At 37.2% G+C, this 27,956-nt stretch overlaps 1 protein-coding gene across 1 annotated transcript; it reads left to right on the top strand.

The window, feature by feature from the left end:
- Nucleotides 1-10,419: 10,419 nt before the first annotated feature.
- SEPMUDRAFT_42998 (uncharacterized protein) lies at nucleotides 10,420-17,230 on the top strand (the record flags this gene model as incomplete). The annotated part of the gene is made up of 2 exons (XM_016908883.1): nucleotides 10,420-10,520; nucleotides 17,167-17,230. Coding segments are annotated over 2 exons (165 nt in total), but the record flags the coding sequence as incomplete, so codon positions are not given.
- Between the last annotated feature and the right edge of the window lie 10,726 nt (nucleotides 17,231-27,956).

Here is a 27,956-nt window from a genome sequence, read left to right as displayed (position 1 = left end):
AGTATAGGGGCGGAGGTAAACATCTGTTTTAACGCCTGAAACGCCGCCTCCCCGGCCTCTGTCTACTAAAATTCGCCTTTCTTTAGGAGGTTAGTTATCGGGGCTATTACCTTCGCGTACCCGGCTATAAAACGGCGGTAGAAGTTAGTAAACCTAAGGAATAACTGCAGTTCCCTTAGGTTAGTCGGCGAGGGCTACTTAGTAATAGTAGCGACCTTCTCGGGGTCGGTATATACGCCCTTACGGTTTACTCGGAATCTAAGGAACGATACCTCGCTTTATACAAAGGTATACTTCTTTAGGTTAACGAACAATTCAGCCTATTCCAGCCTAGCGAGTACCCGGCGAACCGCCTCCTAGTACTTTTCGATGTTATCGTAGTAGGTATAGATAAGGATGTTATCTAGGTATACTACTAGGATATTATCGAGCAGCCCGGCAAGGGCCCGGTTAACGTACGCCTAAAATATAGCCGGGGCGTTAGTTAGCCCGAAGGGTATTACCTTATACTCGAAGTGCCTGTATCGCGTTCTGAAAGCGGTCTTCTATTCGTCGCCTTCGCGGATACGGATTCGGTAGTACGCGTTCTTAAGATCTAGAGAGGTAAAGTACTTAGCGCTAGTAAGGCGCGTAAGGCTTTCGTCGATAAGGGGAAGCGGGTATCGGTCCTTAATAGTAATCGAATTCAAGGCGCGGTAGTCGACGTATAATCGTAAGGTCCCGTCCTTCTTTAGTACGAACAGTAGCAGAGCCCCGGCGGGGCTAGTACTATATACAATCCGTCCCTACTCTAACTCCTTACGGAGGTATTCCTAGAGGACTTCTAGCTCCCGCTAGAAGAGATAGTAGAGGGATCCGAAGGGCGGTTCCTTACTATCTATTAGTTCGATAGTATAGTCGGTTGCCTTATAGGCCGGAAGGATCGCCGCGGAGTCGTTGTCGAACATATAGCGATATCCTTCTAATACAGCGGGTAGGGAGACTTGTTTTGCCTCGCCTTAGTTAATCGCGTAAATCTAGAAGGTCGAGCCCTAACCTCCCCGGGGGTTCGCTAGGCGTAACTACCCTACTATATAGATAGAGGAGGAGTCTTCCTTCGATTCGCGCTTTAACCTCTTTAGGGAGACCCTCTCGAAGCTAGAGATTGTAAGTCCCTATTGCTATATACCGGGACCGTTCTAGATATCGATGCCTAGAGTCTTTAAGGAATGCTAGCTAAGGAGGATAGAAGGTCCGTCCTAGTCGATACCGTAGGCGAGAATCTTCGTAGTTCGGGTATCTATACTAGAGTCGCTAAGTTTTAACTAGAACTCGTAGGCGCCGTAGCAGTAGGTTTCGTAGGTCGATAGCTATCTAAGTAACGGGAGTTAGGCCTCGATTCGGAGTAGGCCTATTTCTACTACTACCTTCTAGCTAATCGTAGTTACCTAGGCGTACGTATCGAGGGCGACCCGTATAGGTTTTATACCTTCGCTAGTAATAACAGTTCCTACTGTTTCGACAATATCCCTAGATTTAACAGGTCGGGGCCCCGTCGCGTCCTAAGTGTTCGCGACGAGCCTAATCAGTTTTTTAGCTAGACGGGGGTCCGGTTAGGATTACCGCGCTTTAACGGGTAGTCTAGGCGAATGTAACCTATCTTACCGTACTTATAGCACTTTAGTCCTAAGTAATCCCCTTTATCTAGAGCGGCTTTCGCGGTAGCGCCCGATTTCGGGGCTTTAGCCGCGTTAGTACGCGGTTCCCTAGCGTCTCTCCGGCGATCTCGATCTTTGGATTTTAGCTTGTTGCTACTAGTCCGCCCTTTACCGCCTTAGGTCCTCGGGTAGTTCTTCTCGATCTGGGTCGCTAGGTTAACTAACTCGTCCTATGTTTTAGGGATAGAATTATAATCGACAATCCGTCGGCGGGTCTCCGGATATAATTAGGCGAAGAACTAGTACAGCTGTTGTTCTAGAGTATACCGTTCTAGCTATACCTCGAGAGTCTCTAGGTATATTAGGAACTCCCTTAGAGACTAGTTAGTACGTTGTTTAGCGGACGCGTAGTCTAAGTAAGCCTAAAGCAGTCGAGCGTTAGGATCGTCTAGGAGGTTAAGCAGGAACTACTTAAAGTTATTCTAAGTCGTATCCTTACGCTCGGCCTCGGTTATCTACTACTAGTATACGTACTAGCGGTCCCTCGGGGTATACCCCTTAGAGAGGTACTATATTGCCTAGGTATACTTCTCGGCTTCCCGTTAGAAGGATCGTAGATTCTAGAGGAATACGACTTCGTACGATATTACGAAGTCGCCGTATTCTTTTAAGGACCTCCCCTCGTATTCGCTAGGAGCTTTTACCGAGCGTTTAGAAGGAGGGGCAATATCGGTTTCTATAGTATACCGCTTATAACCGCAGCTACTCTAGAGGTCGGCTACTTCTTAGATTAGTAGCAGACGTTCCTTTTCCGCCCGTAGGCGGGCGATATCTTTCTAAAGGTCGCTTAGCTCCTCGCGTTCGACGATAATTTCCGGCTCGGAATCGTTCGCGTCTTCTAGCTAAATACTAGCGAGAGCTTCTATAGATTCCTCCTAGTCGAGCAGTTCCTAAACTCGTCCTACTTCGATATCCGTAGAGGAAGATTGTTTAGTAGAGGCCTATTCTAGTATAGAGGGGTTCCCTAGCGAGTCGCTAGGATTCTGTCTAGTAGAACGTCCTCCTACTATTGTTCGGACCTTTCCCTTATAGTTAAGGTACGAGAGTTATTATATAATAGTTCTATAAGCGTAAGGGTATACGTAACAGAGGTCTAAGGTATAAAAGGTATAAACAATATACGGCTTGCTAACTGAGGTATAATAACTCTACCCTTCCTTCCTAGAGGAGGGCCCTCGCTATATACACAAGCTATTCTATTGTCTACTCCTCGCTACCGGCACCGCCTCCTCTTAGGCAGCAGCCGATAACCGGTTCCCTTAGGAACCCTCTTAATTCAGAACGTCTCCGATCGGTAGGGCATCCCTTCTATACCGGATCGCCGGGGGTCCGCGAGGGCTTCCCGTCCCGCGCGGCACGCCCCGCCCGCCTCGCCGGGGGTTCGCTAGGGCTTCTCTGCCCTAGCGTGTTACAAGAACAAAGAGAAGAGAAAGACAAGGACAAGGAGAAGGACAAGGACAAGGACAAGGACAAGGAGAAGGAGGAAGAGGAAGAGGAAGCCTAGAAAGAAGAGGACCCTAAGAGATCGCGCCAATTAGAGCGTACGCCTTCTAGGACTTCTGGCCTCCTTTTATAGATTAATTAGTACTCTACTCCTTCCTATACCTAACCTACGCTATGCTTCGGAAGGTTTAGAGGTCGTTCTGTACTAACAATTAATAGGATAGCTATAGAGCCGATACTAGAACCGATCGATAATAATAGCAAATACGAGTAGCATTATACTATATCTAAATAGCCTAGTACTGCTTCTTCTCTAGCCGCTTCTTCTCTAGTTGCTAGTTCTTTGTAGCTACGTCGACCGAGCTAACGTCTTACAAAGCGGCTACCTATAGTACTATAGCTCAATCCGTACAAGATACCTAATAATAACAATAATAAGGAAGAGCTAGAGACAGCGCCAAGTACGCTAAGTAGAGGTAGTAGTAGGCCTATATAGGCTAAGTTAGTAGCGTAAAGACTAACTGCTCTATATAGGTAGCTACTACTCTATAACTAGAGAGGTATATAATAAGGCTTTATAGGCAGCAGGCTCGGCAAAGCGAAGAGCGCTATTGTTATACGTTAGTAGGATTAAACAGACTAATACTAGAGGTTATCGCAATCTAGCCTACGTAAGGTATATAGTAAAAAAAGGGCTTTGTATATCGTATGTATTCGGCGGCGGGGATAGAAGAGTTCGTAGGCAAGAAGAGTAGCAATACGTACGCGTAGTATCGTTATTCCGGAAAGTAGTACTAAGATTAGTTTATACTCTTACTAATAAGTTTATGTCCTTACTAATAAGTTTATACCTATACTAATAAGTTTATGCCTATATACTATTTGCTTGGTAAGGGCAAAAACCTTAGGTATTAACGTATATCAAGTTAGGGGCGGGCATAAGTTACTATATATTAGAAAGTTACGTATTAGTAGTTTTTATATAGTACGATTCTTTTTGATTCTAAGACGATTGGCACTATCTCTATAGTTATAGATATAACTATAGGTATATCTCTAGCCTCTTATTAGTCTATTAAATTAGGGCTTACTGTCTATAGACTTATTACTACTATTCTCGCTATTGTCCTATATCCCCTATATAGGGGCTATAAAATTATTATCTTTACTACGCTGTCCGAACAACGCTAATAATAGTAGCCGTATACCTCTACGCTTATTGTCCTTATCGCCTTGCTCTTACTATATCTCTATACCTAGGCCGCCGGCTATTATTAACTTATCTTTATCGTCGCATGTAGTACGTCTATCTCTCTTGCCTAACCGAATAAAGTTATCTTTGTAATTAGAGGCTAGTATTACCTAGTCTTATAGCGTAATCTTTGTTAAGATACTAATTTATAATCTTATCGATAGAGCTATATTGTAAGTCGCGAGTAGTTTAGCGGGACCGGACGTAGGTGTCTTATATATCTTTGTCGCTACTACTATTAGGCAAAAGTCTTTCTAGGGCTCGGCGTTTAATGTCTGCTTCGCGCACTAGACCTATACTTCTAAGCAAGTAAGTAAATAGCGAGAAATCGAATAGTTTCTTAAATATAAGGGTATTGATTGTCTTAACTCTAGCAACAGCTATATATCGTAAACCGGAAGTGAATTTATATATAGTAATATCTACTATAGCCTTGTCTAGCGTTATACCCTAGGCCTTATAGACGGTTATAGCAAAAGCAATACGTATTAGAAACTGCTCTCGCTAGTATTCTTGCCTACTACGATAGAACGTATACCTAGTTCTAAACAATAGAACAGTAACAATATATCTATTATTAAGCTCTTAGAGGATTAGCCTACTATAACTTACTTGTTTAATGTAGAAGATTAGAGCTTTTAGTAATATATCCTATAGATTAGTAGTACCTAGCGGCTACTTAATGTTGTATAAGTATCTAGTAGCGCTATTGACTAGGCCTATCTTAGTCTAGATATTAGTAAGGAGTATAATTCTATAGCTAATCGCGACCTTAATGTTATCTTCTAATTAGCTATACTTATCGGTAGATACGCGGCTACTAATAACCTAGTTATTATACTAAGCTTTCAGTTTTATTATAGGATTATTAGTCTCTCGTAATCGCTGCTCGTTATAATCTCTTATATCCTCGTTTCTAAAGTAGAATAACCAGCGTTCTTAGGTATTCAAAGTAGAAGCAGTTCAAGATACGAGGAGCTACTAATTAGAGTTTAGGAGGGTATACCGTATTACTATAGAGGCCTTCGAGTATACTACAGAATACGATACGAGTTGTCTATTACCTTACTACTATATAAGATAAGTTAATTCGAGTATTTAATAGAAGGCGTAGTATACTTACTATCCTACAATTTCTATAAGTTTAGTATCTATAGGGATTCTAAATAGTAGACTACTAGATATAGGTAGTAATTAGAAGAATTCTCTATAGAGCATAATACTTATACTACCGAATAGGCTACTACTAGAGACCGCTTATAATAGGCACAACTTGATTATCTTTAATTAAGTAACGCTAATCATTAATTTCTTATTAATAATAAAATAGCTAATACCCTCGAGATCGGCCTATATACTCTAAAGGGTAGCTAGTAATAGCTCTTCAAAATTACTATAAGTAGGTAGCCTAAGCAATTTATATAGGGTTTCGTTATTAATAGTATATATAGCTACCCTAGTTAGTACTAATTAGAGAATAGGTACCCTATAGGTTGCCTTCTTAGTAATAGTCTAAAGGTATACTAACACAAGCTTAATTATATAAGATTTACCGGTTCTAGTATGTCTATTAATATTAAGTAGAAGCTATAGTAGGTTTCTACCTACAACAATATCCTTAAAGTAACGAATAACAATATTATAGAGGAGGCGTTGTTACGAATTCAATAGATCCTTCTAAACTGTTAACTATAAATCTATACGAAGTTCTATAGGATTAGTAGTAATCTCTTCTTTCTAGTAGTCTCTACTAGGATAGTTGTAAATAGTAGGCTACTACTATACATACTTGCTAACGAATAGTATCTTATCGGCGTTGATATCTATCTAGCAGTTGCCGAGGATATCGTTCTGCAAAATTCGAGCGTTATTAAGATTACCCTAATATATAGGGTTTTTGTCCTCTTATACTAACTACTCTTTAAAATTCTCTACGTTAATACGAGCCTAGGCTTCGGGAAATAGCTTGTATAGAGGTACAAGAGAGATATCCGGGTAATAAGAATAGTTTTAGCGATACTAACGATAGGTATTAGAATATCGATTAAAGGTATAGGGGTTGTCTATCTATTAAGCAAAATTACTAGGAGCATAGGATAGGTACGCTATAGGCCTTCTAGTAGAAGGATCTAGGTTCGGCAGTAGTCTTTATATATAGACTCGAGTAGGTTATTCCTATATTTAGGAAAATAACTTAACAGGCGTATAGTACCTCTAGTAAAAGCTCTTATCTTAGGGCCAATTAAGTTGTATTCCGTTAAGGCAGTAAAGAAGGTAATGTCCCTATAGTATAGAGCGCGCTTAAGGTACTTTATCTAGTATAATTTACCTTTTCTAAAATCTTCTTAGGGGGGAGGGCTTCTTTATCGTTATTAAGGACGAGATTCCGACCCTAGTTAGATAGAAGCCGGCAGTCTACTAATAAGACAATATAAGTACCCTTCTATAGGTAAAGTCTAAGCAATAAGTAATATACTTCCTACGTACCCTAGTTACGCCTACTAACTATTTTGTTTATTGCTTTAGCGGCGAGTTGGATAATTAGCTAACTAGCTAAGGGCTTTTACATATAGCGGGAGGCGTTCTTTTATATAGCGGGAGGCCTCTTAGGGTTAACCCTAAATGCCTTAGGCAGTAAGGTCTTAGGTATACTTCTCTACTTGCGAAGAACTTTCTTAACATGTCTGTTCTACGCTAAAAACGCGATTGCCGCGCTCTATTACCTATTACAATCAATAGTATCTCTCTACCTCCCTATTGGCTAATCTCGCGTCTGTCTTATATACGTCGCCGCGTCCGTAATACGTCGCCGCGTCCGTAATACGTCGCCGCGTTCGTAATATCGGTAGTACGCTATACTATATACTGCGACCGCGCGCGCGTATATATGTGTTTGAATAGATGAAGTGCTGTTGGTATTGTATAGAAATGCCTGAGGCCTAGAATTTAGGGTTGACCCTAAGAGGCCTCCCGCTATATAAAACTTTTGCTCCCGCTATATATAAAAACCCTTAGTTAAGGACACTATTAGAATTGGGGCCTTAAGGGAGCTTCTTAAGGAGGAGAAGAGCGACGAAGACCTAAAACGAAAGCCGGTACAACTATAGCGGTCTATAGCTATAAAGCGATAGCGTACGCTATCGAGGTACTTAACTAAAGAGCGATAGGCGGGAAGAAAAGGGTCGAGGACTTAACCAATTTTAACGCCTTCATAGCCTTTAATACCGAGGGTAGACTATTGAATACCTATGTTCTAGAAGAATTGTTAGCTAGTCGAAAATAGATAGAGCTTAGGCGAGTTATAGGCTATAAAGCTATTAGTTAGGACTCTGTTCGATTTCGGCCGGATTAGGCTTAACCTATAAATCTTAGTACCTTTTGTATTTAGCTCTATAAACAATATAAGCGTTAGTACAAGGGGTCTATAGAAGTTAGTATATTCCGGCTAAAAAGGATCGGGATAAGGAACTTATAGATTGATCGACTTAATTAACGCCCTATATAATAGTTACAAACTACTATAGTCTACTAAGAAAGGGCTAAAGGCTAGTTAAAAAGGAACTTGCTATCGCTGTTAGCGGTAGCGGCGGTATTAGTAATAGGGATAGTAGAGTAGGCAGGGGTATAGCAGCTATAGAAGGGATTATTACTACTACTACTACTACTACTACTACTACTACTACTACTACTACTACTACTACTACTACTACTACTACTACTACTACTACTACTACTACTACTACTACTAATATAGATAGAAGAAGAGAAGAAGAATTTTCTAAAGAAAAGTACTCTCTTATAATACGAGCGGCAATCAATAATAGGAAATTCAAGCTAGACCTCTTATTAACTAGATTATAGGGATATCGTTCTTAGGCCGGCGTTTTCCGCTATTAAGTAAATAGATTTATTTCTAAGTAAATAGAGAAGCACATCGCGACAGAGAAGGAGGTACCTCCGACGCTTTCGACGAGTTAACGAGCCTACTTTTATATATACCCCTACTGTTTTAGGGCGGAGGGAGGAAGAGAGGGGTATAATAAAGGGCGAGCCCTCAGGTGATATCCTAGAAGATCTATAGTACATTCTATGGATTTCTAGACGTTGTTTTCGAGTAGTATACTCTAGAAAGTACTTTTTAGTTACCTCTAGAAGTCTCTAGATACTCTAGGAATTGTTCTATAGTAATCTCTAGAGGTTTCTAGAGTATCCTCTAGGATTATGTTTCCTAACATAACCTGAGGGTTACCCCTAACTATGTTTAGATTGGGTAAGTTCCTTGTATTCTAGCAACAATACCTAGTCCGTATATAACGTACTGACTAATAGGAGGAAGGGAATTCTCTATACTTTTAATAATAGGTAGTAGATAGAATATACGGCTACGCTTTATATGACTTAGTATCTGTATCTAGGACCGTAATAGTACATACTTCTATAGTCTTAATACAGCGTAGTCTTAGTCGCTAGCTTTAAAGCTTTATCTTCCTAGGTAGATTATATACTATATTATTAACGATTTAACAAGTAGAATTTCTTTAGACTAGTATTCAATCGAATAGTTAAGATACTAGTAGGCAGAAGGATATATAGACTAGGTACATTACCGCTTATATATAGTATACTATAGCTAAGGGTATCCTTAGATTAAGCACTGTAGTCCCTTTTAGGTAGTAGAAGCGATCCTCTATAGAACTATGCTCTAAATACGTAGTCTATCGATTTTGCCTTTATATAGGCAACGTATTTCTAGCGCAGTAATCAATTGAAGATAGGGATACAAACTACGAAGTACGTTATATTACTCTAAGTGAAGATACTTTATACTATTCTACAGATCAATAGAGTAGACGATATAGCTAATAAGAGATAATTAGAGTAGGGATAACAAGCGTAGATAGTCGGATACTACTAGTAAAAATACTAATTATATAAATAGATCCTAAAGTTACTCTAAGATAGGTTAACCCCCGTTATTAGAGTAACTAAGCCGACCTAGAGATACTAGACTACTACCTAGGTACTATAGATATAGCGAAACAGGCTATAAACGGCCGGAACGTCCTAATAAGGCTAGCTAGGAGAATAAGGGCTCTCTAAAAGATAGCTCTACCTCCTAGTACTACAGGTAGCGGGATAAGTAACGTACTTAGAGGAGTAATAACGCCTAGTAGAACTATACGGCCGCTAGGCAACTAAAGCCGGACTATATAGCTTAATTAGGGTCGAAGTAACCTTAGAAGGGCCGACAGGACCTCGAAAGGTCTATATCCTAGTAGATTATAGTATCTAGATAAATTTCCTAGATAGAGTAGTAGCTAAGGAAATAGGCTATATCCTTAATCGAGGGGTATTGGCGAAGTATAAAACCTTAAATAGCTAGATTCTAGCGGTCTCGGGGTATATAAAAGTCCCCTTTAAGGTTTTGGCTAGCGATAGGTCTATTAGAAGGATCTATAGGTTCGAAATAATCCTTAAAATACTGTAGTTAGAATAGTAGAACCCCTTAGTAAACTTCTTAGCTAAGATACTCGCTTAGAAGAAGAAGAATAGACCTAAATAGTCTTAGATAACTATAATTAGCCTAGAACGGATATATGCTAAGCTCGCCGATCTAAGTATAGTTTTGTACGCAATGTCCCTATCGCTAATCGATAGGATAGATAAAGATCTAGAAGGGTTGCCCGGGGTATACTACTAGTATACGTCTGTCTTCTCGAGCTAGAATATATCTATTCTAGCTAATTATAGGCTATTTGAGCTTAGAATTAAGCTTGAAAAGGGTAAAATGCCCCTAGAGAGCCTGCTCTATAACCTCTCTAAGGCAGAACTAGAGGTTCTCCGGACATACCTTAAAGAATACTTAGAAAGGGGCTAGATTAGACCTTCCCGCTCCCTAGCTAGCGTAGGTATCCTTTTCGTAAAGGAAAAGGACAGAGACCTTAGACTCTATATTACTATAGCCTAAATACCGTTATAGTTGAAAACAGGTACTCTCTACTACTAATCTAGGAATCCCTAGAATAATTGTCTAGAGCAAAGATCTTTACTAAGCTAGATATAAGGGATACGTATTACCGACTTAGAATAGGCGGGGTAGTATCTAGGTCGTTAGCTAAACGCTTACTGTTACTAAAGTCGATTATCTCCTTAAACGACTTAGGAATCTATAATACGATTAGGACAAGACTAAGCCGAGACGCTCCGGAACGGACTAAGACAGTACTGATTTATATTTAGTTAGAGTCTAAAAGAGCGGGTCAAAGCTATAACTATATTTCTATTAGTATTAACTTTATTCAAAGATAGTATATAAGAACGAGCTAAAGTTAGGGTATCAGTAGTAGAACCCTTACTCTTTTCTTACTTTCCGCTCGATATTATAGATCAGTTAGTTTCTTCTAAATAAGCAAAGGTTCCGAGGTGGGGCGTACGTAATAAAAGCTTCTTAACTATATTAAGTAATATACCGGTTTCTAATCTTAGGGTCCTAATATTTCTCTAATAAATTACGATTATATTATTAGAGCAAGTAGTTATTATATCAATTATATACTAATTAACTAGCTTAATAGCTCTATATCCAGTAGAGTATTCTCTACTATAGGACAAGCAAATAACTATAGAGTCGGAGCCGAGGTAGAGGGAGTATATTATATATCTTTAAGGGCGACTTCTATCGCTTATAGCTAGAGATATATCTATTCTATCGTACTTAGTAGGTCCTCTAGAGAAGGGCCTATACTAGAGTATACTACTATTTAAGGACACTATAGTATTAATTATCCTTATTACTATAGGAGAGTAACGTATATATAGGAGTCTTATAGTATTAATATAGTAAGTACGATATAGAAGGAAGACTAGCTAATTATGATGCTCTATAGAGGAAAAGGAACGGCATACCGTAGTCCTTTTTAGGGGCAGTAATACACTACTGTATATAACCCTATTATACGTAATTTAAGTACGTAACGTACGTATATAATACTATAGATCTCCTAGAGACTACCTAAGGGCTCGCACTTTATACTAAGACTACTACTTCCTATACGTTTTAGAGGTCTTCATATACTATACTACTTACTTAGTTAATAATACTAAAACTCTTAGCGAGTTGATTAACGCGCTTCTAGTATATAATAATAATATAGTAGCCTAGATAGTTTGCTCTATAGTACTATAGCTAACTACGAAATACGTCTTTTTATATGGTAAAGTCTCGGGTAAGTTAGATTAAGCAACCTTTTTATCTATACTATCAGTATCATTTATAGTAGAGTGCCTTAGTATAATAATATTTGAATTTCTAGGTAGGAGGGGCAGCTTTTTAGCTGATTAAATAATATCCTTAAGAAAGAATATAGCGTACCTTATTAGGCCTATTACTAGAGGTACTTAGTCTAAATACAAACCTATATAATCAGAATATCCTTAAGTTTAGCTATTTTAGATAATCTGTAAGTAATTATACTAGGCTCTATATTATTTATCCTTAATGTTAACGGTATGTTAATAACTTTCTTAGTTCTACTAGATTTGCCCGATTGTATTAGGCTATATTATCAATAGCAAATCTCTAGAGGTCTGACTTGAACTACTTCTTATTCTAGAGAATATAATTCTCTAGGTAATTAATATATCAAATCTTGAATGATACTTAAGCTCTGATAGCAAGCTGTTGTTAAAAGATAGGAGTATAGATTTACTAATATATATACTAATGAGTAGTGCATAACCTCCTTCCCTTCCGAAGTAAGCGTGGTTAGGGTCTAGTCGATTACTAAGTAGTCCTTTTAGGGCTCTACCGATTATAAATTGCCCTGCTAAGATATAAGCCTTATCAATTCAATAGTCTAGTTAAAGGCGTAGTAGGTGTTATAGCTACTAATATCTATAGTATACTCTAGATTAGTAATAAATAATAGGAGGCTAGCTATAGGTAGTAATTCAAAAAAGCTACTAAGAAGGACGATATTTATACCGAGTAGATTACTACGTACCTAGGAGCTAAGCTAGGTAAGACTAATCCTAGACTTCTTGTTAATAGTACGGTACTAGATACCGGATAGCTTAGGTCAAATAGCCTAATTAGCCTAAATAGCCTAAAGTTTAGAAACGAATAGTTCTTAGAAGTTTAGGTTCAATTATATATATATAGTATAAGTAGCGACGCTAGTTAATACTAGGCGGAGGACTAGGTTTCTACGAAATCTAGCTATACTCTAGAGATAAGCGGATATAAGGTTAATAACGTATAACTTACTAGTTCTAGCTCGTCTATCAATATTAAAAAGCAATTAAGCGGGGTCCTAACTATCTAGAAAACCTCTAAAGCTATCGACTAAGGGTAAGAAAGTATACTTCTTATACTAATTATCTTATTTATAGCCTTGATTATTAAGTAGATAATAGGCCAATTAGTAGATAATACTATAAATCAACGTACTTTTAGCTTTCTAGACGCTTCAAATACAGCTTTAATATCCTCTAAAGTAGTTATTTAATATTGAGGGCTAAGCTTAATAAAGAACTATCCAACGGTCTTAGTCTATATATATCTCTCTCGGTATTAACTATAACGTATCGCTAGTGTAGATAGCTAACAAAATAGCCGTCTTTATACTTTATAATACAACTAGTATATTCGTAGTAGGTAACATATTGATTATATAGTTACTTAATTTCTAGAAGGCTATAGGGGTATAGAGAGAGGAACGCTAAATATAGGATAGGTACGTTTCTAGCTATTTAGCAAATAGACGTTCTTCTGTATTAGGCTAAGTAAGAGCTAGTCGCTACTATAGATCCTATCTACCTAAAGCGACTCTGCCAATAGGTACTAAGATTGTCTAAGTTACAATTACTATTTACTATACTAATACAATATCGGTATAGCGGACGCTTAGAATAGCTACAGTAGTAATATACCAAAAGAATACTACTACTATACCGTATATAGTTATATTACTACTAATAAGAGGTAGCCTAAATTCGAGCTTTTTAGTTCTACGCTAAAAACGCGTTTGTAACTATCTTTGCCTATATTACGTAAGAGTATCTCTTAGCCTCCTCATTAGCTCGGCTATTCCTATAGCCTAAATTGTAGTCTTCTAATACGTTATACGAGCGTAAAGGCGTAGCGACAACTATATCGTTACTATAGTTCTTATCTATAGATTAATCTCTATTACAGCTCCTACGAGTTGGATTGTACTAAATCGACAAGCATAATGCATAACCGAACGGTAGATTTAACTCCTAACTATACTGTAGTCAGCTAGTGTGTGTATAGGTATTTTATCTAATAGACGTGACTTAGATAGACTTCACTATATACGGGCTGTATATATACTCTCTGATATCTCTCTATAGAGAGATATTAACTGCTGTCCTTCCCTGCATTATATAATCAAGAATCTCGCTGCCTACAAGTCTATAGATAACCGTAGCCTCCAAAATATTAGCTACTACCTCTAATAAATCTGCAATACACCGTCTACTTCCCCTATTTCTAACGTAAACAGTTGCTCTCTATCTATATTAATAGCTTCTTAGTAGGAATTAGACTATAGCTATTCCTCGAAGATTAATAATCCGTATAACCCCTAATATTATAGCTTCCTTATTAACTCTACTAGTAGTATAGATATACTAATACTGTTTAAGCTTTATAACTAGTATATAGTACTATTAATTAGTAGTATTAGCTATACTAGTTATCTGATACTAGCTAGCGTAGAGGAAGAGCCGTAGGATATTAACTAATAGATGCTGTAGTATAGGCCTTATTACTGTCTATACAGATATAGTAGGTATTTCTCTATATCGTCGGCGATCGTTAGTATTCTTGAAACAAAGTATACTTGAAGTAATAATATAGATAGGTATAGCCGGTAGATTATTAATATAATCTTTTAGTAGCCTAATCGTTACTAGCTACGTTAGACAGTCGTTATTGTATTAGACTAGTACTATTGCTGTACGCACTATATAGACAAGTATATCGGCTATAGTATAGTATATATGGTATATAGTATATAGTATATAGTATATAGTATATAGTATATAGTATATAGTATATAGTATATAGTATATAGTATATAGTATATAGTATATAGTATATAGTATATAGTATATAGTATATAGTATATAGTATATAGTATAGTATAGTGTAGTATAGTGTAGTGTAGTATAGTATAGTATAGTATAGTGTAGAGTGTATAGTAAGTAGACAGGAGAGATGAATATATAGCTATTAAAGGTATATCGCTCGCCGGATCGGGTATAGAGAGGTTAACAAAGGACTATTGTAAGTAGGCTAATAAGAGTCGCTTAGCTCGCGGCGTTAACCGTAGCGTTAGTAAAGTAGGAGGACTATCGTCGTTATCGCTTACTCTAGTGATATCTAATACCCGAACCGATACATTGTTCTTAGCTACGGCAGCTCGCTGTTTAAGTACTATAGCCTACGATTCTTCGTATATAGGAGGTAGAGTTTGCTATTAACGGCTCGGTATTAGAGAGGTATAGCGAGTAACTAGTTAAGAGTTTAGTACTCTAGCGTACTAATGTAGAAGCGGTCTATATAGCTAAGGCAGTCGTCGCTAATTCAACCTAAGTAGCTACTAACTACCTAGTAGTACATCCTATAACGACGACCCCTATACGCGTAGTATATTAGTAGTTAGATTAAGACTAGAGCGCCGGGGTAGAGGCTACTATATCGGTAGTAGTATAGCAAAGCTAGAGGTAGATTCTCTACTTAGCGCTAGCGACGGTAAGAATCTACTATTAGTAGATAGAGTAGCTACCTTCTTACTATTAGTACTATATTACTTAGTTACCTCTATACTAGGTATTTACTTACTGTCCCTTAACTGCGTTGTATACGAGTCTTATCTAGTACTACGAGCTACTCTCGAGTATTACGGCTCTCTTCTATCTGCTTAATTAGCTTACTACGTATAAATAATACTAGAGGAGGGCGGAAAATCTCTAGTAATACTAGCTATCGCTACTAAGAGAGTAGAACGTAGCTATAGCTAAGATCGACACTAGAATAGCTACGTCTTCTACCGCAGATAGTATAGTAGGTATTACTATAGTAATAGCTACTAGTACCTAGTAGAGTACTGCGGCGGGGAGGTATTAAGGAAACGAGCTAACTTAATAATAGTTGGATATACTGTCTTGTCTACCTCCTAATTAGCTATTATATATACTCTATATTAGTCTTTAAGATTATAGCTCTTATCTAACTACAGTCGAGGATCGAAATACACCTATCTACTGTACGTATATTACTAAAAGATTAATCCAATCTATTAGATTCTATTAAAACTACTATTTCTCCTATCTCTTACAAACCTACTTCCTTTCTCTCTACTCTGCGAGTATACTATTGAATATCTACTAAGTAAATAGTAAAAATAACGAACTATTAGCAACAAATCATTAGAAAAAAGCCGGGTAATTTTCGCTATATTGTAGGCCGAGGAGACTAGTCTTACTATATTCGGATTAGTCGGGGTACGTACTATATGCCGCGGAGCCTACGGTTTAGCCGAATCCAACTCCGATGTACGTAGACGCTGTACTAGATATATACTTAGTATAATAGGTATACTCTGAAACGACAACAAATTTTATACGACGTAATTAAATCTACTAAACAGAACCTTTAGACTCTAACCAAGATCTTAACGGATCTAAAGGAATACTAGAACGAGTTAGATATAGAAGACGAACAGACTAAGATTGTAGAATTTAAAAGTACCTTAAATAGAAGGATTAAATATCGTATTAATATTGACCTTACTACTTTGCCTAATATTATAGCCTTAGTAGAAGCGGCTAGTATCTATTAGTAGGCTATCTAGGCCAAAAGAGACAATTGGAGTAGAGACAAATACGATAATACACGTAGACAGTCGGAAATAACTAGCGAAAGTACTAACTATACAAAGAGGTCCTAAAGTTACTCTAATGTAGGCTAGCCCCTATTATTAGGACGACTAAGCCGGCCTAGAGACGCTAGACTACTACTTAGGTACTATAGATATAGCAAAACGGGCTATAAAAGGCTAGTTACTCTAATAAGGCTAGCTAGGAGAATAAGGGCTTCCTGAAAGATAGCTCCGCCCCTTAGTACTCTAGGTAGTAGGATAAGTAACGTACTTAGAGGAGTAACGTAGAGCTATACGGCCGCTAAATAGCTAAACTAGGACTATACGATTTAATATAGGTTAAAGTAAACCTGAAGGGGCTAAACGGACCTAGAAAGGTTTATACTCTAGTAAATTATACTACTTAGATAAACTTCCTAGATAGGGTAGTAGCTAAAGAGATAGGCTATACAGCCTATACTCTAGACTAGAAGGTATCGGTAAGGTACAAGACCTTAAACGGCTAAGCCCTAGCGGTCTAAGACACTCGCTCAGAAGAAGAGAAACGGACGTAAATAGTCTAATAAACGCTAAGTAGAAAGTACCTTAAAGAATACTTAGGAAGGGGCTAGATTGGGCCTTCCCGCTCCCTAGTAGGCGTAGGTATCTTTTCTACAAAGAGAAAGGATAGAAGCCTCTAGCTCTATATAGATTACTATAGTGTAAACGCTATTATAGTTAAAAATAGAAATCCTCTACTACTAATTTGGGAATCTCTAGACTAGTTATCTAAAGCAAAGCTCTTTACTAAACTAGATATAAGAGATATATACTACCGACTTAGAGTTAAAGAAGGTAATAAGTAGAAGACGGTATTCTGAACTAGATATAGCTACTTTAAGTATACTATTAGATCCTTTAGGCTTATAAACGCTCCGGTTACGTTCTAAGGATATATAAACAACGTATTAAAAGACCTAACCGATATTATTTACGTCGTTTAAAAAAAAGCTTATCAAGATTATAAGCTTTTCTAAGCTTATGTACAGTCGCCTCTAAAGCAACGTCTTAAATGAATTAGGTAATACTAAAAAGAATTATATAATCAAGCTATATAAGCGACTTATCCAACCTTTATAGTTATGTAATATTTACTTAAGCAAGTAATATAACCTGCTAGATAACTAGATAACCGCCTCTTAGATAAACTATTATATAAACTACTAGACAGACAAAAATCTTTTCTAGCTAGCTATATATAAGCTAATAACTTTTCTTCTATATATTTTAAGTATATTCTAAAGTATAAAGTCCTAAAAAGCTATACAATTTTTTAGGATACTAATAATAAATTATCTCTTCTCTAAGGTACTCCTAGTTAGTTCTAAGAGCATATAAGCACTTATATATAATATGGTATATATAATATAGGCTTATAGGTATAATATATCTACTACTATAGTAATAGCTAGGATTATAGTATACTAATACAATAGTACAAGTACAAAGGTATTACTAGCTCTATAGTATTTTTGTCCTTACTATCTACCTCGAATTTGCTATAGCTATTACTAGTAACTCTTACTATTGCTATTACTACTAGTCTTATTATCGCTCTTCTTACTACTTAGTACTCTTATTATAGTCTATCTCTTCTACTAATTGTAGAGGCCTAGTTAATCGCCCTTATAGAGATATATATAGGTATAGCTATCGGCTATACGCCTTAGTTTCTATCTATTCCTTGTATATATCTAGTATAGCTACTACGTCTACGCGCTAGTAGTACTATTATATAGTAGCGAATTAAGACTGCTTTTTAATAAATACGTTAAGTATTAGGTAGTATATAGGTACTAGTATAGGTACTAGCGCTAGCGCTACTGCTACTATTGCTTATAAAGTAGATTTTCCTCTTTGTCCCTATATAGGCACTAGTGCTTAGGACATAGCGGTAAGAAGGTTAAGATTTACTTACTATTAGTCTTCTATATAGAACTGCTAGTACTACGGCCCTATCCGACGTAGATTCCGTATTTACTACTTACCGAGAGCTATATACTAGCTGTCTACGAGTTTATCGATACTATAGATCTATACTATTATAAGTATCTATATACCGGCGAGATATTCCGAAATCCGGACTATTATAAGGCTAGGCTATAGGATTACGCTTTCAGTAAAGGATTTGCGGTTGTCTATATGTCTAGTAATATAAACCGAGCTATATATAAGTATATTTACTATAGAACTATTACTAGAAATAACGACAGCTTCGACGATTATATAGGCGATAGCGACGACAAATTACTTACCCTACGCGTTCGTAACGCGAGAAACGTACGATAGCGGGTATATAGTTAGAACTACTAACTAGGTTATATATAAGTAAGGTAAGGTACGACAGTCAAACAGTAGTAGCTAATTGTTAATTTACTCGACTATATATACAAATTAGCGCTAAATCCTTCCGTTTATACTAGCTACGAGATATAGATACCTAGCTATAGTAAAGCTATAGTATAGGCTGCGTAATATCGACTTATAAACAAGTAATATAGTTTTATATACTAATAGCTTATACTATACAAACTCTAACTTAATCGTAAGCGTTACTATAACCTAGCTAAGGGTAATACCTTCCGTAGTGCTAGTAACGCCGAGACTATTATTAATACGCTGCTTGGTATACTTATTCTACTCGGATTTGAATATAAGGGCTATTAGTTATTTACTACTAATCTATAGACTAGCAGTACTATATAGGTATTATTTAAGTAGTTAGTATATTAGTAGCTATATATAGTGTACTTTAATATACGCTTTGTACTAGATTTTAGCTTTTAGATCAATACTATATTTAGTACTAACTGCGCCGGCCTATTACTCGGCTTATTTATAGGGGTTACTAATACCGGACGTTCGTTTCCGATATACTATTTACTAATTGGTATAGAACGACCTCCGAACCTTCTAAAGCGTAGTATAGGTTAGGTAAAGGGAGGAGTATAGGCCTACCAAATTGGGGATAGACTCTCTAGCTAGAGAAATCGACTCGAAATCGCACACTCTGATTAGCGCGAACTTTGGCGGTAGGGCGCGCTAAATTCACTAGGCCTAATACGTTACTACCTTAAAAAAAAAGAAAAAAAAAAAAAGCCCGCTGCAGGCGGGCTACCTCTCTGTCCCTACGGGCTACTCTGCCTAAAATTGAGCAAAGAAGAACAAAGAGAAGAGAATGACAAAGAGGAAGAAGCCTAGAAAGGAGAAGAGATAGAGAGAAGAGACAAAAAGAAGAGACAGAGAAAAGAGACAGAGAGAAGAGACAGAGAGAAGAAACAGAGAGCGTACGCGCGTACGCGCGCGTATATAGGTATATAGAAAATTGGCTGACACCGTGCTACTAACAGGCAGGCCCGTAGGACATATTAGAGTTAGAGAGTAAGGAGGACTAGTTGTTTATACTACTAGCGGTATTTAACAACTATCTACGTAGCTATAAGCTTAACAAGGTTATTATATCCGATACTAGCGCTAGCCTTGTCGTAGCTATTCCGGAACTACTATTCTAGCGCTATATTTAGCAATTCTGCTAATAGTATACCGCTTAGAATATTTATAAGTATATTAATAGAGGTACTATATATACCGTATATACCGAGGTAGCTAATAGTAAAGTACGCTAAGCTACTATTATAGCTACTAATGCTAATAAATCGACCGTACCGATAGAATCGACTGTACAAATCGACGCGCTAAGATATACGCGAGCTTGTAAACTAGGCTATACTACCGAGTAGAAGACGGAACTAAAATATTACTACGAGCTATAGACTATAATTCCTATATAGACAAGCTCGAAGCGTTTGAAGTCGTCTATTTAACCGGCCTATAGGCTACTTAAAGCAACTATTCGAAGCTAGAAGCGATTCTATTTATAGTACCTACAAAGCTAGCTTAGTATCTACTACTACTATAGTTACCAAAGCATAGTAATCAGACAACTAATAGGCTTATAACGAGTATAGAGGTAGCTAGTAAAGATGTAGTATTAGCCAAGAAGGCTACTACTATTACGTTACGCTCCGAATTCGCGGCTTAGTAGTATACTATTATAGCCGACGTACTATAGAAGCTGAAAGTAATAAGTTAGTAGAGGTTAATACTACTAAGCTAGTACATAGCCGTAGACGCGGCTGTAGACGCGGCCGTAGACGTAGCTGTAGACGCGGCCGTAGACGCGGTATTATATATAGTATTATATAGTAACCTAACGGCTTAGGGTTAGGTAACGTCGACAATAACGGCTTAGCGTCCGGTAACGGACGTATAGTCGAAAGTAACGGGGCTAGGGGTCGTTAAACGCGTTTTGTAGGTCGTAAAGTAGTAGATTATATAGTATTAAATAGTGCTTTATATAGGTAGTTAACATATATATATTAGTAGTAGTAGTAAGTAATGTTTAGCCGGAGCTAACGTTAATTCGCGCCGAGGCTTAGTTATTCTGGATGCCTACTACACGTGCTTAGTCATTCCGAATTGTCCTTTAAGATCGTCCTATCCCTTAACTCTTGCCTATATTAGTCCTTATAGCGATAAACTCTCGATAGGCGAAGAATATATCTTCGAGCCTACTGTTGTTGTATCTATATATATATATATATAGAAGAAATACTTATTGCACACTATTACTATTATCTAATTAGTCGGAGTCTTGCTAGTTATATATTCAGTATAAATCTTTACAAACTTATAATAGATGTTTCCTTAAATTAGTATAGTAGTAGTACTAGAGAGCCTAGGCGGCGTAATAAATTCTGCTTTAGCTAATATATAAACCTACGATAGTAAGGTACTGGCTCTATAGTATATATCTAGAGGGCGATCTTCCCGCGATAGGCTACCTAGATAAGGACAAGGGGATATTACTCGTAAAGCTTTAACAGTATAACACAATACTATAGGTAGAGTTTGAAAATTATAGATAGAAAGTTAGAAAGAAGCGATTCGCGCTAGCGTTCGATTAGCGCTAGCGTTAGATATAGAGTAGAGTAAGATATAGAGTAGAGTAAGAGGTAGAATACTAGCGATAGAGCCTACTCTATAGAAGGCGACGGAGACAACGATAGCAACGGTATATATATCGCTATACCGTTACGCTCGTAGCAAGGTACTACGATAGCACGATTTATACTATAGGAATAGCGATTTACTAAGAGCCGAGCTAACTAAGCGACGAAGAGATACTCTTACTTAGAGTAGGTAATATAGGCGAAGATAGCTGAAAACGTATTTCAGCTTATAACTAAATGCCTAACTCCGTATTATTATATATAGGAATAGTATTATATTCTTTTATTATATTATTACTGCAGCTCTTTCAATATTCTACTTTCCTAAAGATATATTAATATTATAGTATTGCTGGCGCGGTCGTAACTTACGAGACGCTACATTAATACTTAAGGTTGAATAATACTTGAAGTCGGCAGAAGGATGCTTTAGGCAAACTTAGCCTCCTACTATTTAGAAATTTTGCCCTTTTTAGTGCTTAGTGGTATAGATATAAGTCCTAGCTAGTTCTTATACTACTATTGGTCAGAATCATTATCTTCACTCTATAGTATATTTAACCTTAACGTTACCTATACTAGTACTCTTATAAGTAAATAGTAGAGTACAACTTTAGTTACGAAACGTAGAGTCTAAGGATTCCTATATTACTCTAAAACACTCGTAGGAGCGATAGCGTTATTGTTTTTAGGATATTCTAATATTTTGATATTCCTAGAGCCTTCCAGAGGTCCTTATAGACGAGCATAAAACTTCTCCTTCTCCGTCTAGCTCGTTAATACTACTATCTTCAGGCCGTAGATAAGGCAAGCTATTTGTATTCTAAATACCGTTAGTCTTATAGTATAAGTAGCATTTCCTAGATCTAGTCTCTAGGGCTCTTTTTTCTCAAGTCGTTCTTAGGAGCTATAGAACATCAGCCTATCTCTAGAAATAGGTGCTTTTTTTTCTAGAGCACTCTAGAGAATAACGGGTCTATGATTGAGGCAATGTTTATAGAATAGAAGTAACTTAGGCGTTCAAACTATTCAATTGCTTAGAAAGTTCGACTTTGTATTCTATATATACGGCGGGAGCAAATATTCTGAACGGCGGGAGGCATAATTTGCCTAAGGCGAAATGCACGTACCGACGCAATATTCCTTACTTAGATTCCTACCTCCTACTAGTAACCTCCCTACTTTTGAGAGAACTAAGACAAGACAAGGTCTTTAGGCAATTAAGAGATTGAGACGGATATAGAGATGGAGATAGAGTTAGGCAAGTATAGAGGTAGTATTAAGTATTTAAGAATATAGGTTTAGTTTAGAGTTTAAGAAGGTATATAGTCTAGTATGTATATAAATTCTTTAATAGTATGTTGGTAGTAGTATATTGTCGGTAGCGGTATATCGTTAGTAGCGGTATATTATTAGTAGTAGTATATTATTAGTAGTAGCGTAAATGTCTCTTCGGTATATCGGCGGTAAGGCTCGTAGTTATAAGGTACTTAGTTCGATATTATATAAGTAGCAGTAGTATATTGTCGGTAGTATAATTTCTTTAATAGCGCGTCGCTAGTAGACGTCCGTAGCTATAGTATATATTGTTGTTATTATCGTAGTAGTAGGTATTAGTAGTATCGGTAGTATAATATTAGTATTAATATAAAGTAGATACAAGGAAGTTTAGGAAGTTGAGGTAGAAAGTTCAAGTCTGCTTACGTTATCGTAATACGTTATACTAGAGAAGGGTTTTTCTAGCTCTAAAGGCTATACTCTATACGCCTACCTTACTATACGTATAGCGTTATACATACTTAATATACTATATATACTATACGTAACGCGCGTAGTAGATTGCCTCTAGTAGATATACTAGTTCTTTGCTTTGCTATAGAACTATATAGAGGTACCTCCGGCAGCTACTATATAGAGCATTTTTTAGCGTATACAGTAGGCTTTTTTTAAGGTAGTAACGGATTTAGCTTATTGTACTAGCGCGCCCTACTGCTAAAGTTCGCGCTAATTGGCGTATGCGCTCCGATTGTTTTTGTACCTATTATATAGATTGATTGGCCTCTACTCCTTCCCTACGCCTAACCTACGCTACGCTTCGGAAGGCTAGAGAGGTTGTTCCGTACCAATTAGTATAGACTATATAGATATAGTCAAATATTAGAATATAGGGATTCTCCTTAAATATATATATAAAGTCTAGGTACGTATACAAGGGGTAGCGGAGTCGTCGTCGCTATCTACTAATAGCTCTAGTATCTTATTAATAGGCGTATAGCTCTCGATAAGCTTACTATATATCTTTACGAAGGGTTTTTATATATAGCCGGCGGTTTTTCTCTAAATAGCGGGCGCCTCGGTACCAAGCCTACGTAGCTAGGTTCTAGAGAGATCTTTTAGAGCCCGTTCGCATGTTTGTTATAATGCGTAGATATACTGGCCACGCTAGGTCAATTAGCGCTGCTAGGTGTAGGTCGTTATAGTAAAAGTTATAAGACGTTATGTTCGCTTGTGCTGTTATACTGTATAGGTAAGGTTTAAAGCTAAACTAGAAGTAGAATAGGTCTGTAGAATTTATACTACGGATAAGGCCGTAAAGTGTAAACCTTAATAAAGTGGGTCGTTATACTAGAAATGCTCTCGAGAGGCACCTTCTAGGTATACTGGGATTTAGCGTCGTTTTTCACGTTGAGAGCGCGCGCTTTACCTATTTTATGCCAGATCGGCGGGGTATCTACATTATAGCTAAAATGCCAGATTATAGTAAAATATACAAGGTGCACAAGCGAACGCAGGCCCTTATAGCTTGTAATTCTCCGCTGAGTTACAAGCTACAACGCGACAAGCGAACGGGCTCTTATACTGAATATTCCTAATATAAAGTACTCTCTGTATAGGTAAGGAGGAGGAGGAGGAGGAGGAGGAGGAGGAGGTAGAGATACAGATGGAAATAGAGATCCCTAGCTAGGACGAAGATAAAGACAATAATAGAATATGTATACATATATACATATATATGTATATACTATATATACTATATATATACGTACGACCGTACGTCCGCCCGCCTGCCTATACGTATATAGGCGTACGAAATTGGCTATCGTTCCGTAGGACAAATGTTATTTAGGGCGCTTGCTATTTAGAGAAAAATCGCCTGCTATTTATAAACCCCTTAACGAATTCGTTATAAATAAAGTGTCGTAGAGGACTAGTACTCCTCTATACTAAGATCTTTATTTCTAGTGTCTCTTAATACTTACCTTCTTAGGTTCTTTATTAGCCTGCCTATACGTAATTTTACTAGCTTATTCTTCTAGTTACCTTTAGTATACTTAAGTAGTACTCGGGCTATACCGCCGGCTGTAGGCCTAGAAGTACTTAAGGATAGTAACTTATAAGCCGATCGCTCTTATTCTCGGCGTCGCTTAAGTCGATAACGATTTTGGAGCGATTAGCGCCTTTTTCATTATAATTACCTCCGCTAATATTTGTATATATTTATGTTTATCCGTGTTGCCTAGTGTACCCCCGCAAGCGGTAGTGCACGGGTTAATGAAAATCACGTCTTAACGATAAACTGAATTACCCTACTATTCTAGCCTACTTAATACGTGTTTTTTTTTATATTTTCTATAGTTAATCAATATAGCGGCCTATATTAAGGAAGAAGATCGTATTACGGAGGCTATAGAGCAGATAGCAAATAATATAGTATACCTACTAATAATAGAGATTGCTTAATCGTTTGATGTTTACTATTAACAACTTAGAAACCGAATCCTAGGTATTCTAAGTAAATATATACGAATAGCGACGAACTGCAAGCTTAATAATATATAGGAGGGGGCTCTAATTCGATATCTCGAACGCTGCGATAAGATTGGAGTTAGCGTATATATATAGTCGCTTATAGTATCGGCTAATTCGATTCTCGTACGAACTTACGTTAGTACCAAACCGCTGCCTATAGTAAGCGCTATATAGGTATTACGCTAGCTCGTACGTTACCTAGAATAGTTTAAGAGAAGGACTATACTATTAGATACGTTACGTTCGGCTACGTACGATATTAGCGATATTGAATAGTAGTTTACTAAGTTCCGCTATATATATATTAAGAATAGTATTACTACGTCGAATCTATAGAGTATAGACGAGACTAACTTTCGGATTAGTATCGCTAGTAGGCAGACAGTACTTATATAGTATCTATAGCGTCGAAACTGCCTACCGGCTGCGAATAATCGTAAGAGTCTTACGTACGTAGAAGCTATTTTAGCGGCCGGCGCTATAGTACCTTCTATACTTATCTTATAGGGTAAACTATATATAGCTACGTAGTATACTAATCTTAACGACGATACCTTAGTTAGAGTAAGCGACTCGGGGTATACAAACGATCTTATATACCTAGAGTAGCTTAAGTACTTTAAGAAATACAGTTGTATTAGTATAGTTAGAGCTAAGAAGGTGCTTTTAATAAACGGATATAGTAGTTACTATACTAAGGAATTCATTAAATTCTACGATAAGTATCTAATTATTCTAGTCGCTCTACCGGCCTACTCTACCTATATTATATAGCTATTAGACGTTATAGTATTTTAACTATATAAGCATTAGTACGCTAAGGCCGTTAATATAGCTATTCGATTCGGATATAGCGATTATAATCGACTCGAGTTCCTTACTAACTTCGAGCCTTTCTAATATCGAGCCCTAAAAGCTAGTACCCTATATAGTACGTTCGAGAAGACTAGTATATAGCCTATTAATATAGAGTATATTATTAGACGCTTCTGTATAGAGATAGAACAGTAGTAGCTTACGAATACCGTCGATACTCGGCTACCTACTAACGAATTTAGTACTCTAAAGACAGTCCGCTTACTCCGACGATTTGTTAAGTATATTAGCTAATAGGATATACTACAGTTATTTAAAAGAGAGCTTTCTAAACTGTTAAAAGGTGCCTAGATATAGGTAATCGACGGTACGGAAGCAATCGACGAACTCCGCCGCTTAACGGTCGCAGAAAACGTACGTAGGGTACGCTCTTAGATCAAACGTTCGAGTCTATAGCAAGGAGGTATTATACTAGTATCTAGGATAGGTTAGATATAGCGAGAGAGGGAAGAGAGCGATCTATACAAAGTACGTAGGGTATTAAAGCGAGTAGAAGAAGCAGATATAAGAGCGAGGATTACTAGAATTAACAAGTATATAAGAGGTATACAATGCGTTCGAGCGTATATAGCGTACCGCAAAGTTATTATCTACGTCTTCCTATAGGTAATAGATGAATTAGTAGGTAAGATAACGCGTATAGAATAGGCTAGGGTAGTAGGGTAATTCAGTTTATCGTTGAGACGTAATTTTTATTGACCCGTACACTACCGCTTGCAGGGGTACACTAGGCAACACGGATATATATGTATATGTATAGATTCTGTTCTATCTTCTTCTCTTCCTATTTCTCTCCCTATTTCTCTTCCTATTCTCTTTCGTATTTCTTATTTTCTATTTCTCTTTTTATTTATATCTCTATCTCTATCTCTATCTCTATCTCTATCTCTATCTCTATCTCTATCTCTAGTTGCTATATATCGTCGGATAGCTTATACAGTTAGGTAGGTAGGTAGGTATAAGATATTGACTTATATGTTTAATATATATAGTATATATACTCTTAGTATAGCCCTACTATAAAGCATTCTCTAAGCAGGATATATGCTCTATATAACTTTGATCTTCCTCTATAGATTAATTAGTTGTCTCTTTCGCAATAGAACAATATTGTTCTGTACTTATTAGTATAGCTTCTATTTGCAAACTTTTCGACTTTAATAAATCTTTTTTTATTTGGACTATTTTATTAGCTTATAGAATAGAAACTTTCGAAGCAAACCTAAAGTATCTAACAAGTCTACTACTAGGCTGAATCCTTTCTACAGTTTCTAGATGTTTTAAGAAACATCTAAGATATAGCTTTCTCTAGAGTTTGAAAGCTTTAGTTACAAAGACTATATCCCTTAATAGTGAAGCTATATCTAACCAAACTTCGCTAACTATAGGTCTATATAGATATAGCTATCTCTAGCAATCGTAGGGATCCTTTAGTTTTAGCGTCGTTTACCTTTCCTAGAAAGGCTAGGGGGCTGCTTTAATAATGCTATTATATACTTTGTATAAAATGCAGGGCCTATAAACCTTTCTAGAAGCTCTATTTATTAGTATAGAAGGGGAGTAGAGGCTAATAAAGGCTCCGTCGACTTTGCCGATATCTCGCAATATCGATAATCGTCGATATCTATTACCTAAGTAATACTAGCAATGTAAGCGATTCCTTAGAAGACGATATATAGGTACGCAACGCCAAGTCTACAAAACTAGGTACTTCTAGGGACAGTTTTGTAATAGTTGGTATATAATAAATATATCTTACGCCTAGGCTTGCCCGTTAGTTATATGCACGCCTGCAGGCGCGCATATATAGATAGATAGGATGATATCTCTCTCTCTCTCTCTCTCTCTCTCTCTCTCCCTCTTCTTTCCTCCTCCTCCTCCTCCTCCTCCTCCTCCTCCTCCTCCTCCTCCTCCTCCT

This window comes from Sphaerulina musiva (assembly GCF_000320565.1).
Source record: "Sphaerulina musiva SO2202 unplaced genomic scaffold SEPMUscaffold_4, whole genome shotgun sequence".
Lineage (NCBI taxonomy): Eukaryota > Fungi > Ascomycota > Dothideomycetes > Mycosphaerellales > Mycosphaerellaceae > Sphaerulina > Sphaerulina musiva.
This window is presented reverse-complemented; position numbering and strand designations above follow the sequence as displayed.